This window comes from Cupressus sempervirens, chromosome 9 (genome assembly GCF_028749045.1).
Source record: "Cupressus sempervirens isolate cs-2001-9-10 chromosome 9, ASM2874904v1, whole genome shotgun sequence".
NCBI classification, from domain to species: Eukaryota; Viridiplantae; Streptophyta; class Pinopsida; order Cupressales; family Cupressaceae; genus Cupressus; species Cupressus sempervirens.
The window spans coordinates 400,931,688-400,951,831 of record NC_143126.1 but is presented as its reverse complement, the minus strand read 5'-3'; the positions used below and the strand labels follow the sequence as shown (position 1 = coordinate 400,951,831).

The window sequence follows — 20,144 nt, the reverse complement described above, 5'->3', positions numbered from 1 at the left end:
ACTAGCTCAAATTTCCAAGTGTGTTGTTCTTATTAGATGTAGCATGTTTGTACAAGAGTCATAAGTTCCATGTGTCTTCAATGAATTTATATTGTTGGAAATAATTAAAATTTTAATTCTTTAAATAGTTCCTTGATCTGTTCCCCTATCATGATTAAATGTGATATTGAGTGCACTCTTACCCTCTACATGACTAGGAAATCAAAAGTTTCTTGCTCCATTCTATTCTTTCTAACTTTGAAAAACCAACTTAATGGTTTATCATATTTCACTTCTACTTTATGTTCTTCTACTTACGTGGACTTCACCTAGCATACTTCATCTAAGTAGAATACCTATGTAATTGTCTCAATTAGGTCCACAAATATTCTCTTCTTTAATCACCCTTGTGTACTAGAGTCACACATCAGTGTACTTTTCCCATCATTTCTCTTTATCAGTCCTTCTTCCCTTGTATGTGCTAACATCAATAACAACACATTTTATAACAAAGTCTACTAGCCTATCAATTAGTCAGTCTTCAAGACACTTAGGCTAAAAATATCCACCTTTAACATTGATCCAAATACTTAATCATTTAGAACTTTCTATTTTTGTGCATTTCTTTCCTTCTTTTAGCATCTCCCCCTAAGATCTACATGCTTTTACAATTCTTCTACTCTTCTCTTATTTGAGTCTTGTTCTCTTCACTCACTTCTCCCCTGAGATAGTGCATCTACATACTTTGACCATTCTTTTTCTCTTCTCTTCTTTTTGTCTTGTGCTCTTTGCACACTTTTTCTATCCAACTTCATTTGTTCCTATGCCATCCCTTTATTATTTTTCCTTTGCTTCTCTCAACTTCTCCCCCTTTCATAGAAATGCCAAAGGTAGCCATCTTTTCTTATCAATTAGTTTCTTGACTAACCCCCCTATGAAGTAGTCCCTTTATCTCATCAATACACCTTTAGAATCCTTCATTTATTGATTACTACCTATCTATTCTAAGTATAGTATGGATAAGACCCCTAACATTTCTCTTAGATACTTGAAAGCATCCTTCTAAAGAGAATTTATAAAGATGGAAGCTAGTTGTTCATTAGTTAGTATATATTCCAAGCCGGCCTCTTTTCTTGCACTTGTTTCCTTAAAGAATAGTACTTGATAGATATGTACTTTTTCTTTGAGTGCATAACTAGGTTTTTAAATATATTGATTACACTAGTGTTATTGTAGTTGATAACTAATGGATACCCCATTTTCTCTTGAATCCCTTTAAGTAGTTGTTTGATCCAAACAACTTGAGTGAAATTCATTATTGCAACAACATATTCTACTTCAACCTTTGACTATGATATAGAGTTTTGCCTCTTACTGGTCCATACAATTAGTCTTCCTCCAAGAAAGAATGCAACACTAGTTGTGCTATTTATATAATCTATGTTCCATGATCAATCAACGTTAGTGAAGATTCTAAGATCAAAGTTACCTTTTGTGAGGATACCATAGATTATAGTATTTAGTACCCTTTAGATACTTTAAGATCCTCTTTAGAGTTACCATGTCTCATTCCTTTGGTTTGGTAAAAAATTTTGCCACTAGCTCAAGTGTGTGTGTTATGTTTGGTCTATTATGCACAATATACAACAATTTACCAATGATGGATTGGTAAAGAATTTAATTTAATTCAAGGATTTCATCTTCCTTTGATATCTTGAAACTGGTCACCATTAGAGTACCTACCAATTTTTCTTCCTCCATACCGAATGTCTTCAATATTTCCTTCATAGATTTTGTCTTCCATTTGAAGATCCCTCTTTTTAACTGGGGCACTTAAAGTCCAATGAAGAACTTGATTTCTCTGATCATGGACATTTTGATCTCCTTCTTCATGCGTATTTAGCAAAATCAACACTTAGCTTATCATCTCCTCCAATGATGATATCATTCACAAAGATTTGTAAAATCAACAAGCTTATTTTTGTTTCTTTCTTGATGTACATATTATAATTGTCACTAGTTCTTATAAATCTAGTATTTATCATGTGTGAGTGTGGCCTCTTATACCATGGTCTTAGTGCCTATTTCAGTCCATACCAAGATTTTTTCAATCTACATACTTGGTTATTTCCCTATTCATTCTCAATCCCCTTGTGTTGCCCAATGTAAACTTCCTCTTCTATAACTCTAATAGACTTCACATCCATCTAATATACTTTGAAGTTCTTGGACACTATAAATTCTAGTATCTTGACTCCTTCGAATATGGATACTAGTACAAAGGTTTCTCTTTAATATAGGCCTTCCTCTTGTGCATAGCCTTTGCAAACAAGCCCGACATTGTTTCTAACTACCTCTCCATCTTCATTGGTCTTATTTAAGAATACTCGGTTTTTACCAATGACATTCTTGTCATTTGGTCAAGTGACCAAGATCCACATATCATGCTTTACTATATGATCAATTTTTTCCTCTATGTCCCTTCTCAAGTCTTCATCTTTTAGAGCTTCCCTACAACTTTGGGCTCCATGTGTGAGAGTAGATGCACACATAATGGTCTTATTTCTCCTAGTTATCACTCCAATATCCTTGTCATCAATGATCTAGTCTATGAAGTGGTGCCTCCTTACATACTTTGTTAGCACCATTTCTCCTTTGGTGCCTCTTCTCATTGATCTTCATGTTGAGATTCTTCTACTTGTGTTAGTACAACTTCTTGACAAGTTCTACCTCTACTGGTACTCTCTCCATTGTATCACTTAGTAGGATGTACTCAAACTTCTTACAATATTCCAATTCTTTCTTATTGTATTCCTCATTCTTCTCTAAGAATCCATCCACCCTTACATTGGCATATTCCACAATCTTGTTTTTCCAAAGATTCAAACACTAGTAAGCTTTTTTCTTGATAGAGTATCCTAGAAAAATACCCTTATATTCATCTCTCTTGATGTAGCTTTCACTTCTGAATACCTTAAAGTAACTAATAGATGATGTGTGACTAGACCATAGTTTATAGGGAGTCTTCCTTTTTCCCTTCTTCACCTATACCCCATTCAAGGTGTACACTATTGTTATTACAACCTCTCTCTAATATACGTGTGTTATTTTGGATCATTAATATTCTAGCACAATCTAGGATGGTTTTGTTTCTTCTCTTGACAACACCTTTTTGCTAAGGTGACCTGGGAGATGACATTTTCTATCTAATTTCATGCTCTTCATAGTAGCTTTCAAATTCTTATGAGGTGAACGCACCTCCAATTGTGGCGTCCACACCACACACCCCATTCCTTAATACGAATGGGGACCCCCTTACTTTTTTCGATTCCTGGACTCATAGTTTGGGAGTCAGGAGAAGAAAGTTTTGTTAGAGTTAGAATTTTAGAGTAAAAAAAAAAAAAAAAAAATTACAAAAAAAAAGAAAAAACATTTTAAAAAAAAATTACACAAAAAAAAGAAAAATAAAAAAAATAAAAAATAAATATATATAATGAAAAATTTTGTGCCGCACATGGAGGTGTGCCATGCATGCGCACCCTCCATGGAGGCACCACGCGCCACCAATGGAGGCACGCCACGTGCGTGCCCTCCATGGCATGCCATGTGCACCCCCCATGGAGGCGTGTTGCACTGTGCTCCTCATGAAAGGTGTCGTGCGTGCCCCCCTAGTGCGTGCACCCAAATAAATAAAATAAAAGGTAAAAAAGGTATCTTGAACTTGTCGGGGTCATAACTTTTGACTCATACCTTAGAATTCAGAACTGCTTACACTGTTAGAAAGAAGAATTGAAGATCTAATTTTAATCCCTAAAATAGTGAGCCTTCGACTACCCAGTTTTAGGGACCAATGAAAGTTTCAACTTGAAATTTTGAGTAGAAGAACTCCAAAAAAGCCATTTAAAAATGCTTAGAAAAATTTGCGAAAAAATATGAAAAATTTTCAAACATTTGATCATCTAGATCACTTGGTTTCTTGTTGGGAAGGATAGGGTAGTTAGAGAGAACACAAAGGTTGAAGATACAAAGGTTGGACAAATGAAGTGGAATAGGTTCCTCATCTTATGCAGCTATTAATGGCAAGATTCAACACAGGTGCCTTAGGATTTTAGATCAAAGAAGTAGAAGGAGTTCATGTTTATGAAAGTGATTGGCTATAAAGAGGGTATAAATCATCAAAAATAGGAAAATAATGTATACAAGAAGTGATCTAAAACCCTATCTAAGCAAAACCCCAAAATTGTTTTCAAAATTAAGAACTTTGATTTTTTTTGGTGAATCAAGCTCCGTAGGTATGCAAGTCCACAGATCTGCAGGTACATAGGTCTATAGCTCTACGTTTTTGAGATCCACCAGTCTGTAGCTTTGCAATTCAAAGGTGCACCAACAGTTGACTACTAGTTCCAAAAATAGCACTTTCCATGCATCAGGAGCACATTTTGATGGCAAGTTAACTCTGACACACATCAAATGAAGGGCTAGTTTCCATTTTTGATGTCTCCATGCACTTCCACTTCAACTGATGGCCTCCTCATACTTTTTCTCTCACTTCTTTTTTTTTGAGATGTAGAGGGCTCATGCATCTAATTAATGAATAAAATATGAATGGAGTCCCTCTAAGCACCAGTTAGATTGTTAGTTTGTATATATGTAGTTTGTTTAAATGTTTCAAAAGAATTTTATTGCATCAAGGTATCTCTCACTCTCAACACAAATTGAGGAGATTATTTCTTATAAATACCCCATTGTAAAATGTAAGAAGGGTCACCATTATTATGCAATAAAATTATGCTTTTGGTGCTAGCATTCAGAGTGTAGTTATTCTTGCCTGAATGTGTCATTGTTTTGTGGATTTTATTCATGAGATTATGATTGAGCCAAGGGTTTATTGTGTTGTTTCTGGATGTGCGATCTTTTAGTTTTGGTGTTTGCTACAGATATATGAATTCTTCCAACATAACAAGCTTGAGAAGAGATCACTCGATTGTGTCTACATAGCTTTTTGTCCCACACGAGTGCATTTTCCATGGCCTTGCAATTTGATGAAGAGTGAAAAATCATTCAATTTGTTAAAGATTCTCACTGATGATTGCAATCATCCAAGACAACTTTTTTCCCAAAGCATTTATTCTCAAAATCAGAGCAGAAATGTTGGCCTTTACAATAATATCAACAATGAGAATAATAGTTTCAGAGGTATGAGACTAAGCAAAAATGGATATGGGTACAATGATGTTTTAGATCAGCCTCCCCAAATCATAGAGAAACAACCTTTGCAATTTAGTGCTATGATGTTTGAATCATATGATAAATCTACAAGAGGACTAAATGATGAAGATGGTCAAGAGGAGTTTGTGTTCCCATTCAATAAAGAAATTATTCCAAGTGCTGATGTCGCAATAAGTGTGGATATGGCAAGAAATTTTGGCGGTGTGGAAAATTTTGAAGTTCCAAAACTCCATGAAGTTGCAAAAGGTGATGGAAATGCAGAAGATCCTAAGGTTGGTGATATTTTTGAATCACAAAGTCATCAAGAAGAAGACACCAATTCTTCCTGCTATGATATTGATTCCCCATTAGATAATGATAAGCTGCCTCCTTCAAAGCAAGATATGTCATTAGAAGAGATGGATAGAGTGTTCAATTTGGTCTCAAGCTTGACTGAGGAAATGTCTATTTGCAGGTATTCTACACATATATCAAAGCATGCAATAACCAAGTCATGTAGAATCCATCCATTTGGGTTCCATTTAGAAGAAAGCTTTCTTGATTTCTTGTTAGCTTGGGAGATCACAATGGAGGGAAAGTATGATTTTGAACAAGCTTTTGTGGGATATGAGGCAAAAAAAATCTTGGTCAATGATATTGATGAATATTGTAATTTGAAAGGAAGGCCGGTGATTGATTTTTCTAGTCGAAAGGAACCTAAAGTGTTTCCATGTACGAATGGAGTTGTGAACCATGACATAAGACCACCAGAAGGAGAAGTTACAATGTGTGAGTGTACCCCTATGGTGCAGGACTCACTGGATTAGGTGATATCTTTCCATCATCCCTCTCAGTTTGATGATTTTCAATTTGAATATGATGCTAAAGGTAAGAGAACTTGTTTGTGGATTAATCATGGCCATAAAGAGTTATCACAACTTTTGATTTTGTTTGATTGGTGCTTCGAATTTGAACCAAGATGGTCCAAACTTTATTTTTCTAAGTACAAAGATAAGTTAGCATTTTTGAGAACTATATGGGGTAGTTGATTACTATTGAACATAATGAGAAATCTACTGATAGCTACCCCACATTCTTATTATTCAAGTTTTTCTATAAATAAGGTTTTTTTTTTTTTTTTTTCTCTTAGTCTTTTTAGTCTTTCTAGTTAGGTGTTGCATGTTTGCTTTCAGTAGTGGGTTTATTTTAAAGTTCTGTCAGTCCTTGGGGGAAAGGTGTACTTGATATTTTCTCTTAAGATTTCACTAACCACTTTTTGGTTCTAGTTTCAGGAAGAGGCATTTCTTTGTCAAAATATTTGGATGACTCTATGTCTTATACCAACCAAGCAACTGACATTTCTTGTGGAAATAGGGGAGTTTCAGTCTGGAAATTAGAAGCCTAGACCAACAAGTTCTCAACACTTTGCAAAATTTAAAGATTTGATTGTTTTAGGTACTGTTGAATTGAAGTCAAAAGTGATGAGGGATGATCCAAACTTCAACTGGTTCAAACAGGAGGGGTCTCCTCGAAAGGTTGCTAAGATCATTGTTTGGTGTGAGAGTTTCCTAAAAGGTTCTAAAAGAGGAACGCAATGAATGTTCATAAGAGATCAAATCCAAGAAATGACACCGATATTTTGACTACATAGTCTAAGTGTAGTTAGGATACAGAATAAAAAAGAAAAAAAATAAGAAAAGAAAAAAAGAAAAGAAAGAAAAGACGGTGTTAAGTTTGAAGGATTCTAAAGATCTGAAATGGCTAAAGATACATTGCAAAATAAAGTCTCTTGTATTCAAAAGTATTGTTCCATCAAAAGTAACGTGTTTAATGACGTGGAGCAATTATGAAAAAGGCTAAAAATTAAAAGAACATGGCATCTCGCTAAGAGCCCTCAAACTGATTCTCTCATCTGGTTAATTGATTGATTAAAAGCCTCTGTGGAGATTTCGAATGAATGAGCTTGGAGGAGTGGAAGATTGTTTCAAGTTATCAGAAAACTTTGATTGACTACATCTTGACATGTCAAAGGGAATGAATACACAATGCACACACTGAGTTTGAAAGTTTTGACTTTTGAGATTTTGATTGCAAAGTCATTCAAAAGACGCTCGAGATGTTCAAAGTTTGGTTGGTGTTTGACACATGTTGGAGGAATGTTTTCTAATGAAGAAATGCCTTGGTCATTTCTTCCTTTTTTCGGGGCTATTTGTTGTGGTGTCCACAACACATGCCCCATTCCTTACTAGGAATGGGGACCCCCTTACTTTTTTTGACTCCCAAACTCACAGTTTGGGAGTCAGGAGAAGAAAGTTTTCTTAGAGTTAAAAAAAAAAAAATAACAAAAAAAGGAGAAAAAACATTAAAAAAAAAAACACAAAAAATAAAAATAAAAAAAAATAAAAAAGAATATATATAATAAAAAATTTTGCACCGCACATGGAGGCACTACGTGCGCTGTCCATGGAGGCACTGCCTACCACCAATGGAGGCACGTTGCACACGTGCCCTCCATGGAGACGCCATGCGTGCACCCTCCATGGAGGTGTTGCGTGCCTCTCATGGAGGCGTTGTGCACGCACCCTCCATGGAGCTGTTGCAGGCCTCTCATGGAGGCATTGCGTGTGCGCCCTCCATGACACGCCGCGCATGTCCCCCATGGAGGCACGCCGCGCCATGCCCCTCATGAAAGGTGTTGCACGTGACCCCTAGTGTGTGCACCCAAATAAATAAAATAAAAGGTAAATAAGGTATCTTGAACTTGTCGGGGTCATAACTTTTGACTCAGACCTTAGAATTTAGAACTGCTTACATCGTTGGAAAGAAGAACTCAAGATCTAATTTTAGTCCCTAAAATAGTGAGCCTTCAACTATCTAGTTTTAGGGACTTATGAAAGTTTCAACTTGAAATTTTGAGCAAAAGACCTCCAGAAAAGCCATTAAAAAATGCCTAGAAAAATTTGCAAAAAAATATGAAAAAGTTTCAAACATTTGATCATCTAGATCACTTAGTTTCTTGCTGAGAAGGATAGGGTAGTTGGAGAGAAGACAAAGGTCGAAGATACAGAGGTTGGACACATGAAGTGGAATAGGTTCCTCATCTTATGCAACTATTAATGGCAAGATTCAACATAGGTGCCTTAGGATTTTAGATCGAAGAAGTAGGAGTTCATGTTTATGAAAGTGATTGGCTATAAAGAGGGTATAAATAATCAAAAATAGGAAAAGAATGTATACAAAAAGTGATCTAAAACCCCATCTGAGCAAAACCCAAAAATCATTTTCAAAATTAAAAACTTTGATTTTTTTTTGGTGAATCAAGCTTCGCAGGTACGCAAGTCTACAGATCCACAGATCTGTAGGTATGTAGGTCCATAGCTCTGCATTTTTGAGGTCCGTCAATTTGTAGCTCCACAATTCAGAGGTGCATTGATAGTTGACTGCCAGTTCCAAAAATAACACTTTCCATGCATCAGGAGTGCATTTTGATGGCAAGTTAACTTTGACACACATCAAGTGAAGGGCCAGTTTCCATTTTTGATGCCTCCATGCACTTCCACTTCGATTAATGGCCTCCTCCTACTTTCTCTCTCACTTCTTCTTTGTTTTTGACATGTAGAGGGCTCATGCATCCAATTAATGAATAAAATATGGATGGAGTCCCTCTAAGCACCAGTTAGATTGTCAGTTTTTATATATTTAGTTTGTCTAAATGTTTCAAAAGCATTTTATTGCATCAAGATATCTCTCACTCTCAACACAAATTGAGGAGATGATTTCTTATAAATACCCCATTGTAAAATGTAAGAAGGGCGGCCGTTATTATGCAATAAAATTATGTTTTTTGTGCTAGCATTCAGAGTGTAGTTATTCTTGTCTAAATGTGTCATTGTTTTGTGGATTTTATTCATGAGATTGTGATTGAGCCAAAGGTTTATTGCATTGTTTCTGGATGTGCGATCTTTTAGTTCTAGTGTTTTCTACAGATATATGAATTTTGCTGACGTAACGAGGTTGAGAAGAGATCACCCAATTGTGTCTACATAGCTTTTTGTCTCGCATGAGTGCACTTTCCATGGCCTTGCAATTTGATGAAGAGTGAAACATCATTCGATTTGTTAAAGATTCTCACAGACGATTGCATCAGTGGATTCTAGGAAGCGTTGCTCCTATTTTCATTAGTTCCCTACCAGTTTCTTCGAAGGTTTAACTCTCAATGTGTTGTGTCCTATAGCTTATGTCCATTTAGGAATTTCAATTTCAAGTCATTTGATTTCATGTTATTTGCTTTCAGTTTTGTTATTTTCTTTGCTAAACCCTTGTTAGAGTAGGACCTCACAGTAGTTGCATTGTTAGAGTTGCATGCATTGAAAAATAGAAAAATATTGTTCTTTTGGTGTGATATTTTGAGATAGCAAACATATTTTACTTCAATTCCAAGATAAAAGAGTTTTTAGAACCAGCAAAGGCCTCCTTGTGAACACTCACATTTATCTTCTACAGAGCGGATTTTGGTACATCACAAGACAAATATTGAACCTTGGAGTAGATCCTTAAAAATATGTTCTTTTCAAGAGAGGAATCATGCAATGGATTCCTACTGATGACCTCATGCAAAATTAACACCCAACACCTCCCTAGTTTGATCTTAAAACCTTCAATGCTATACTACTTTCCCTTTCCACTTTTCCTTGTACACTTTGAACATGTGGAAGGCTCTTGAATTTTCTTCCAAATAAAAAATCCACATAATTTTAAGAAAATCATCAATTAAAAAAAAAGCATCTATCACCATATACACTCTTCATCCTCATGGGACCACACAAGTTAATATGAACTAGGTCTAGTGTATGTTTAGAAGTAAGCAACTTACTACAGAAACTTGAACTTTCCAAATTTCCTAGTTGATAATCTTTACACATAATTTTTTTAGTTTTAGTTATAGGAGGTAGACCCCTTACATTTTTTCCTTCCTACTTTGACAATGCTTTCAAAACTTACATGACATAACAAACTATTATCATTTCTAGCTACCATACACGTATTACTAGAAATATTAAGGTAAGTTTACCTCTTCTTTTTTCTCCCATAGTTAATGACTTGCCTACCTTGTCAAATATTCTACAAGACCCTTTGTTAGATGATAAATTATAACCTTTTTCCATCAAATGGACCACCCTCAATAGGTTATATTTTAATCTTTCCACTAGATATACGTCTTGACAAGTAGTGTATTCATTTAGGGCTACAATACCATTATCTATTAGTGTGCATGGTGTGTTGTTTCCAAAATTCACCATTCCTCCATTGTAATCCTTGACCTTGTGGAAATTTCTCCTATCACCACACATTTGGTGTGAGAAACCACTACCTATTATCCATTTCTTGTGGATAATAGTACTAGTTATTAGGGCTCTCTTTGTTCTTCTTATATGATAGAATAAAGGATACTTTATCCTCATCCTTATCATCATCACTTATTGACTATTCATCAGTCACTCCTTTAGAAATACAACATCACCTCTTCTCCTCATCTTTTGAGTTTGACCACTTCTTGCTAGTTCCTTTCCAGTTGTTGTTCTCATTTCTTACTAGTTTTGGAGATTTGGAAGAATAATTTCCTTCCTTCTTGCAATTAAATCATTTGAAAGGAATCTTACCCTTCTAATTTCCATTTGACCTAACCATTCTTTTTTCTAATAGAGTCTCTATCTCTTTTGAGTTCAACTTCTTCAACATACAGGCCCTCCAAATTATCTCATGTACCTGGATGTTTGTTCCTCTGCTCTTTCTATTATAGTCACAGTTGGTGCAATAAAGGATTTGAATGTAGTTTTAACTTTGGGTGGTTGACTATTGTCAAGGTTGCTAAGCTTAAATGCAGTGAACTTGTCTATCAAGGCATCAAGTGATACCTCCATCTTTTCTATTATTCTTAGCTCTTGAATAGATAACACTCTTATGGCATATTGTCTAATGGATGGCATGATGTCATTCAACCACTTGTGATAGGCTTTAATCTCTTCAAATTCTTGCATCCTCATATTTTCAAAATTTCCTCTCAAAATTTCATCTTTAGCCCTCATGGAATGCTTGTCATCATCACAAACTAATTTTTACTTCCACATCTTGTATGCTATCTCCAATTCCTCTACATCTTTGTACTCAAAGTAAGACAAGGTTCTCACTAGAGAATCCATTATGGTTGTATGCATCGCCTTCTCCTTCAATTGGTCAATACTGATTTAATGATATGGTTCAATATATTTGATCTCTACATGGGTCCAATAAGAATCTCCAAGAGTCTTTAGATGCAAATACATCTTTTTGTACCATGAACTATAGTTTTTCTTGAAAAAAATTGGTGCATCTCTTTTAAACATATTTATCTTTTTGTTGAGCTACTAAAATCTTGTCTTCTAAGGACCTATTCTATGATACTAATTGTTGGTCCTAAAAAAAGTTAGTATACTAAGAGGGGGCTGAATGAACATACTCACTAGCTTCAACTTTTTACTCTAGACCACAATACTTGTGTACAGGTTAGTGCTAGCTATAAATTAATTTTCCAGGATCAAGAAAAAATAAGGATCATGCAAATAAAAACACATAAAACAATATTTATCTCATGGAAACCTAGGTATGGTAAAAACCATGGTGTGCGAGTCATCCTCACAAAGCTTGCACTGTTCTAAAGTTCACCTATTCAAGATCTTATCCCTAATAAAATGTTACAAAGACACTGTTAGATGCCACCTAGTTAAGGAATTTTTATAAGATCTATTAAAGTCTTTCCCTATTAGGAGCATCTTGGTTAAATGACTTTAAACACAAGTTAATGTTTCACCTTCTTAGGGAATTTATAAAAAGAACCTATTAGGGTCCATCATCAATGGCATTTTCTATTGTAAAGGTAAGTAAACAATAGGAAATGATCTAACTGATAGCTAATATACTTATCTTGAAATAGATCCTTCTCTATCTCTATTGATTTGTCTAGAACTATGCTCTACCTTATCTTGGCCCCACAACATCAAACCTTGATCAGTTGTATGCTTGGATCTCCTTTCTCTTGTAGATGATAACCTTGTGGCTTTTTGGGATTATTAGCTTCTCCTTATCATGATAACTCTTTCAAGGAAACCTTTCTCTTATCACTCTCCTTCACTTGTTGGGAATCCACTTAGCTCAACTCTTTTGGCTCTTTGGATAATCACTCAAAAATATAACCTTTCCTCCTTTAACTCTACCTCCTTTTATACTTTCTTCTAGCTTTTCTTGGAAGCCCTAATCTAAAAATTCAAAATTTAAATTCTCACCCCTACTACTAGCTTGAATTTCTATTACAGTAGCGCATTGCTCTTGTTAGATGCAACATGTTCATACAAGAGTCACAAGTGTCATGTGTCTTTGATGACTTTCTATTATTAGAAATATTTCAAATTTGAGTTCTTTTGATAGTTTCTCAATCCATTCCATCATCACCATTAAATATGATATTGGGTTCACTCTTTTCCTCTACATGAATAGGCATTCATTTTTTTCTTGCACCATACTATTCTTGCTGACTTATAGGAAAAACCAACTTATTGGTCTATCATCTTTCCCTTTTACTTTGTACCCTTTTACATATGTAGACTTCACTTAGCATTATTCATATAAGTGGATCACGTCTATCACCACCTCAGTTGGACCCACTCATCTTCTCTTTTGTAATCACTCTTGTAAACTAGAGTCACACATCAGTGTTCTTTGTTGGTCATTTCTCTCTATTGGTCTTGGTTCCTTCATATTTGTTGACATCAATGACAACACCTTTGATGAATAAGTCTATTAGTTAGTCTTCAAGACACTTAGGTGAATAATTGGAAGGTATACGAAGAGGATCAGAGTAGATGGTGGGAAAAAAATTATATGAAGGAGATGAAGAAGGTATAGAAGGAGAAGGAATACTCATAGGATGTGTAGGATTATCAAGACCAAAACTTAGAGTATTAGAGACTTGTGTAGAATTCATCATGAGAGGTGACACACAAGTGGGAGTACTAAGAATGGAAGTATAAATAGGAATAAAAGGTTAAATGTTTGTGGAAAAATGAATGTATCCTAACTCTTGAGAACATTCCATAAAAGACTTGGGATGAGTATTAATAAGGTGAGATATACTACACAAAATAGAAATTTTGTTATTTTCATGAGTAATAAACTTCTTAATAGCCTCAATAGTTGTAAAACTATCAAGAATTTGATTCTCTTGCACATGCCAATTTTCTAACTTATTAACTTGGGAAGGAGGAACTCTTGAGGTTTCACCTTAATCATGGTAAGAGTGAGAAGAGTTATTCTCCATGATAGGATTGAGATCTCCAACAAAAATGTTAGTATCATCATGGTATTAGGAAGGAAAGAGGAAACATGATAAAAAGATTCCATGAGAGTACAACTTATCCTAACAATAATTCTATAGGTTGGAATTAATGCAATAAATCTCATAAAAGGGGAGACCCCAAAAGGAAAAACTAATGAGATCTAAATTCAATAGAGATCTAAAAAATATTAATGTAACAATGAGCATAAAAAGATAGAGATATCTAACTTTACAAGACAACCAAATATAACTCTACAAGTCAAATAAAGGAGGGAATGAAAAAATAAGCGATCTAACTCCAAAATAAAAAAATGAGATATGCATTTGGTTCACCAAAAAATTTAGTTGGTGAAATAAATGGATGGGGAAAATAAATTTAATAATGTAAACAAGCAAGATAAATTCATTAACCAACCATTTATACGCTACATCAGTCAATACATGAGAAAGATGGGCTTCCAAACATAACTCTTAATATAACCCATGTAGTATAACTTTCAATGTGCAATGTGAATATAAATTGAATCAACTAATTTAATGATAAGAGTGAAGTGGATCTAGGTACTAAATGTATGCAACCAACCTAATTAAAATAGGAAAATAGGTCTATGCTAAAAGAAAAAAGAAAGGATTAAGAACTTACTTTGAAATCTATAAGAAGATTCCTTTTTGCTCTAAAAATCATAGATCTAAAATAATGACTCTACATCAAATTGTTGATATGAGATTAGAACAAAAAATCTACAAAACTCTATTTTTTTAAAGACCTCTAGGAACATATCAACCTAAAGAAAAGTTCCTAGAAGTTTTCTGAAGTAATAGACACATTCCTTGGAAACACATTCCTTGGAAACAATAGAAAAATTGAATTTGGTTCTCCATAAGTCTTTCGTTGAGTAGTTATTATATATGTAGTCTCAATTTTGATATCCTGCTCACGCATACAAGAAAAAATGGTTTTCTTTGTTGGGGGAGGCCTTCTCTTGGTCAAACCCTAGATTGAGGAATCAACATTGAAATGGAATAAAACTTAAAGTGTGAAAGGAAGTTAGACAACTATAAATATTTACCTTTCATTGATAAAAACCTTGTTAATAAGGATCTTGCAAGCTTGTATGTTGTAGATGTTGAATTTGCAAAAAATGTAGGAAATCTCCAAAAATTCAATGAATTTGCATAAAACATACCATGGAGGCATGGATGAAAATATGCATCAAATAAGAAGAATTTGGATTCCTTAATGGAGATCTCCTCTCTTAGTTCCAAACAAATGTTATAATTCTTTAGAATAACCGAGAGCGGGAGGGGGGGGGGGGGGTGAATTAGTTATTCAAGGTCCAATGCAACTTTTTCTACAAATCCTTAATGGCGCATAACTGCAATTATCATGCATGCAATTGAACATTTAAACAACTACGAAAAGTAAACATGCATCACATCATAATACTGAGAATTTGATAACCCAGAAACCCTCCAGGAATAAGAAGGTAAAACTGGAGTGGGGATGATACCCACAAAATAACTGTGCAATTGATCTCAACCACTTCTAATGGTTTGCCCTGTTAAAGGCCTACCCTGTTAAAGGCTACAACACATTGTTAAATGTGACCTTGTTAGAGGATTTCACCATACTGTTAGGAATGGGCCTGGTTAAAGGACTTTGGAACATTCACTTGGAATGTCACCTTGTTAAAGGATTTACAACATTGCTATTAAACCAACCTAAGTCCATAGGATTTATTTTAACTGTTACAATTGCTAGAGAGTAACAATAATGGCTTTTGATCTGATACAACTTACAACATATCTTACAGATTACAGATCACACTTCAGTTCAATCCTTTGCTTGGCTTTAATCACTATAGCTCTGTCAGTTGTCATCTCAAGCTTGGTCATCTTGAGTCTTCTTACTCATCATACCAATGCAATCATATCTATGGTCACCTATCAAAGTAGAGTATCTGTGCTCTCTTCCACCTTAGCACCTTCTTCAGTAGTCCATGCTTTCATGCTTGACCCCCTTCCTTTTGCTTCGTGACCTTATGACTCATTAAATAGAATTCTGGAATACCTTTCCTGCTTGATTCTCCCTCTCCAACTTTAGGGTTTCAATAGATTAGGTAAGATATAACGTATCTATCCCATATCTTGCTCTTATCTAGAAACTTCATCTACAATCTAATTATATTCGTGAAAAGAAAAAAAAGTTTTACATAGTGCTCTATGTCACCAGCTCATCATTCTTATCTTCTATCTAATTCACAAAATTCTAGATAACTACCATGTTGGCTTAGATCTGGCGAATCTTCAATTTTCAAAATAATGCAGCAACTCAACATTATTGATTTACTAATGCTTGGCACCTGAAGAAATTCTATGAAACTCGGTTCTTATAATTCACTTGCTACTTTAATATCACTTGGCACTTATATCCTGCTTGGCACTTGAAAACTTACTCGACACCTATTATCTTTTCTGCTACTCGGCACCTGATCTTCACTCGGCACCTAAAGATTGCTCGGCACTTGAAGATCACTCAACACACACTAAGTTGAACTTTTCTCAGCTTCAAGTAAGAATCTGTTTGGCACTAACTAGCTTGCTCGACTCTTTCTAATAAACTTAGTTAGGCTTTACAAATGACTTAGCTAGACCTTACATCTTTGATGTGTTTTAGTGTGCCCATTCTCTGTGTCTGACATCAATGCACTATTTCATCAATGGATTATCTGATCCTTATACTTCATTACAACATCATAATTTCAACCTTTCTCTAGGTACTCTAGTTACATCTTATTGATTGCCACCTCGTTGTCAATCAACCAACTTATAGTATTTGGATCACTAAAGCAATTGTCATTCCTGCGAGTAGCAAGTTTGACATCAATGAAAAAATAATGATTGAAAACATTCTTTACCAGTTCCATTACTCTTCATTCATGAGCTTTTCAATCATTTCCAACAACAAATTGGTAGATCTCAAAGAGAAAATGCTCACAAAGGTCCTTGAATCATGAATTCTTGAAATATATTAGAAAAAATATTTTCTTGAGTTCTCATGTTTACATAGTGATTCATTGTGATTGATATGATGGATTGTGGATGTTATTAGATGTGAAAATGATGTGCGTAGGATTATTTTTATACTTTTTTTGTGCACAAAAATAAACAAAGTTGATAGGTTCACTCAATTTTAAAATTTGAATCCTTAAGATAATACTAGCCCCAAGATTCAAAGTCCCTAGATAATAGGTTAACTTGGGTCATCCTATTATAGATTAGGTAAACTTTGGATGAAATATTCTAGGGTTATCCTAAGAAGAGGTAGCTCTGAGGTCTCAAAAATTGTGCTGAGAAAATGCAAGATGCAGGAGTGAATGTGAGAAATAGTAGTTTGAGCAAAGATCCATCTATGGTCCATAATATTACTACATGGTATGATCTAATAGGTCTTAAATAATAGGTAATTCTATTTTAAGATGGTACATTTTCTTAGGACTCTCATAAAATAAATTTTCTTAATCACCTTAGGAGCTTGACCAAGTAACCATGTGGGCATAAACATATACACCACCTCCTCATCATCCTTGGCCTACTCCTCACAATATTGGTACAAACTTCAAGATACCTCATCTAGAACATCTAGCAAGCATCTCAAAAAATATCTCGCATAGTTGATAGTGGACAATCACTCCCTCATAAACATAGATGCATGTAAATGTTAGAGGTTGATGTCTAACTCTACAAGGATGAGTGATGGGAAGGAGATTCCATGCTCAAATTCATAAAAGTATTACTCTGGATGATAACATTGTACTATATTAGAATACTAAATGATACAAGTTGTGATACAACTAATAAAGAACACTTGGAACACACTCAAATATATGTGGTTGTATAATTATGTAGACAAATATGAACCCTTGTCCTCTCTTATCTAGTACTAGAAATTCGTTGATCAAACTAGCCAAAACAACAAGAACTGCATCATACACTAACATGTCTTGCCAGGGTATGTTATCATTTTTTATAGTGTCACATTTTAACACCCATCTTCATATTGCACCATTATACACTTGATCATAATATACAAGATCCCCAACTATCTGGATCCTCAAAATATAATAAATGTCCTCCAACATGATCATAATTTCTCTACACGGTAGATGAAATGTGTCATAGTCTAAGTGTAAATACTTGAATATAGTTATAAGTAAACCCAAGTTCATCCAAAGCTAGGACATATAAAGTAGGAATTTGAGACCACATCAAGTTATGATGTGTTGATCCAATAGAGACAATTGTTTAATTAACTCAAATGACCAAGGGTATAGACCTCTAACATAGAGCTTACACCCTCAAACCTATTTTTTAATAAAGATACATAAATTAGTTGACATCATCTAGGTGGTTATTAAAAATTAATCTATTTTTATCCTATTAGCTACTCTCTCATCGTGAGCTCATCATTTTCCCCACTCTAGATCTTGAGAATTGAAAACATCAACATATCAACATATCTAATTCATAATTTAAACATTACTAAAATAATACTAACTTCAAGCTTGTTTGAAAACACAATTGACTGGCTTGATTGAGTTTTCCAATTAAATATATAATCAAATTGCCCCTTTATCAATGTACAAGCATAAGAAATAGGCAAAAAAAGAAAAAAGATGACAAAAGTGCAAAAAATAATGCTAAGTGATACTTCACAACCTAACATGCAATATTTCATTCTTAAGCATTATTTAACACATTACTCCATACTATTTTACACTTGGTACATTCTAATTAGTTTATATATATATATGAATTGAAACATGGTTACACATTAATTGACTTCTACTAATGCATTACATGATATAAAGGGTTTCAAAGTTTCCAAGAAAAATCAAATGCACAAATTTATAATTGGTTAAGCACTAGAACATGATAGGTGCTACAAGATTGTTTTGTATGTGTTTGAACACTTAGCCTAGGTGTTATAACTTTGTTAGGTATTGTTTGATCCCTACCTATGCATTATTTTGAAATTAGGGTTGCAAGTATACATGCCATTTTGTGTATTAGAGAATCATTTTTTAATAATATTGGCACCAAATAAATTCCCTAGGTGATAAAATAATTTGCATATATGTTACAACACTAGAATTTTCATGAAGTTAAAAAAATAATGTGCAAGTAAAAACATGAAATCTAACTAGAATTTGAAAAAAAGAAATTACAAGGAGGCTTTAAATGACTTACTAGAAGTCCATAGTGAGGTTGATGTTGAAATCACCAACTTCTCTCAAGTCTATGCTATCAAATATGTATGACCATCATGAAAATGAGGAAAAAGATTAGAGCTTAGAAGAGTGAAAAAGAAAAGTCAAATGTGAAGATAGAAATTGAAAAAGGGTTTTTGAGCCTTTTAAACCACTTCGTGACCTAATGGGGAATTTTTATCATGTTGTTTTACCCCTATGCACTTATTAATTATTATTTTTTAAACTAGGGACAACATGTATGACTTTTATCTTCTTCATCATAAAAAATGTTATCAAATGAAAAGAACATTTTTTCAAAAAAAAAAATTTGAAAATTTGAAAAATTGGAAAAGCATAATCTTTTATTGCAAATTTTCATTTTGCAAGGTGTATGGTATTAATATAATAACAAGATATATCACAATTGAGAAAATTATAATAAATTTTATAAATTGGACATCAAACATGGAATTTTCAAAATCATCAATGGTCCATTTAAATTAGTTTGACCAACCAATCATGTGTTGTATTGAGGTTTTATCACTGAATCATGAAAACTAAGAATCACTTGTCAATTAGATCGTTCATCAAGTTTGAATTGGGAAATTAGTGAATCAAACATTAAATATTCTTTGAACTAGCATGCTTCACACATTAATTCAAAGAGATACATTCATAAACACCCTAGATTGAATTGTTCAAATCAAGTCAAATCAATCAATTGAATATTTAACCTTTAATTAATTATAAACCAAAGTCAATTGGATTTGATAAATTGAAAGATTAAACAATTATGCAATTGATTTAATTAATTGTATAGTTTCATTAAATAATTAATGCAAATTTAACCCATTCAAGGGGTACACATGGATAAATCAAGTCAATTCATTCAATTATTTAATTATTTTATTCCTCACCCACCATATGCTACAAATCAATATCAACCAATGGGAAATGATATTTTGACTCACATGGATCATTAAAAACTTTGCCATCTCCATCATCCATTTCACCTTTGCAATCTTGACCATTAATCTTGTCACCATGCACAAATATTTGAAACATACCCAATCTTCTTGTACCAACATTTAAAAACATTTATTGAACCCTCATCTAACCTTGGTAAACTTAACTCTACCCCCTATATTTCTACCAATTTTTCATAATTTATCTATCACTTATTTATTTGATTTTATCCTATGGTATAGCCACCTTCTCCTAAGTATTTTTATTTAATTGAAAGTAATTGTCCCCTTTTAATTAAATAAAATCGCCAAAGTACCTTTATTTCTATGTGTGCACATGGAAAGGCACTTTCCTATTTTAAGAATAAAAAG

At 33.9% G+C, this 20,144-nt stretch overlaps 1 protein-coding gene across 1 annotated transcript in view; it reads right to left on the bottom strand.

Annotated features, from left to right (window-relative positions):
- LOC149538951 (uncharacterized) overlaps positions 1–3,598 on the bottom strand; it is a 59,131-nt gene extending 55,533 nt beyond the window's left edge. The window contains exon 1 of the mRNA XM_089802505.1: positions 3,519–3,598. Coding sequence (XP_089658631.1) covers positions 3,519–3,598 — 80 coding nt within the window. The remainder of the gene's footprint in view (positions 1–3,518) is intronic.
- Between the last annotated feature and the right edge of the window lie 16,546 nt (positions 3,599–20,144).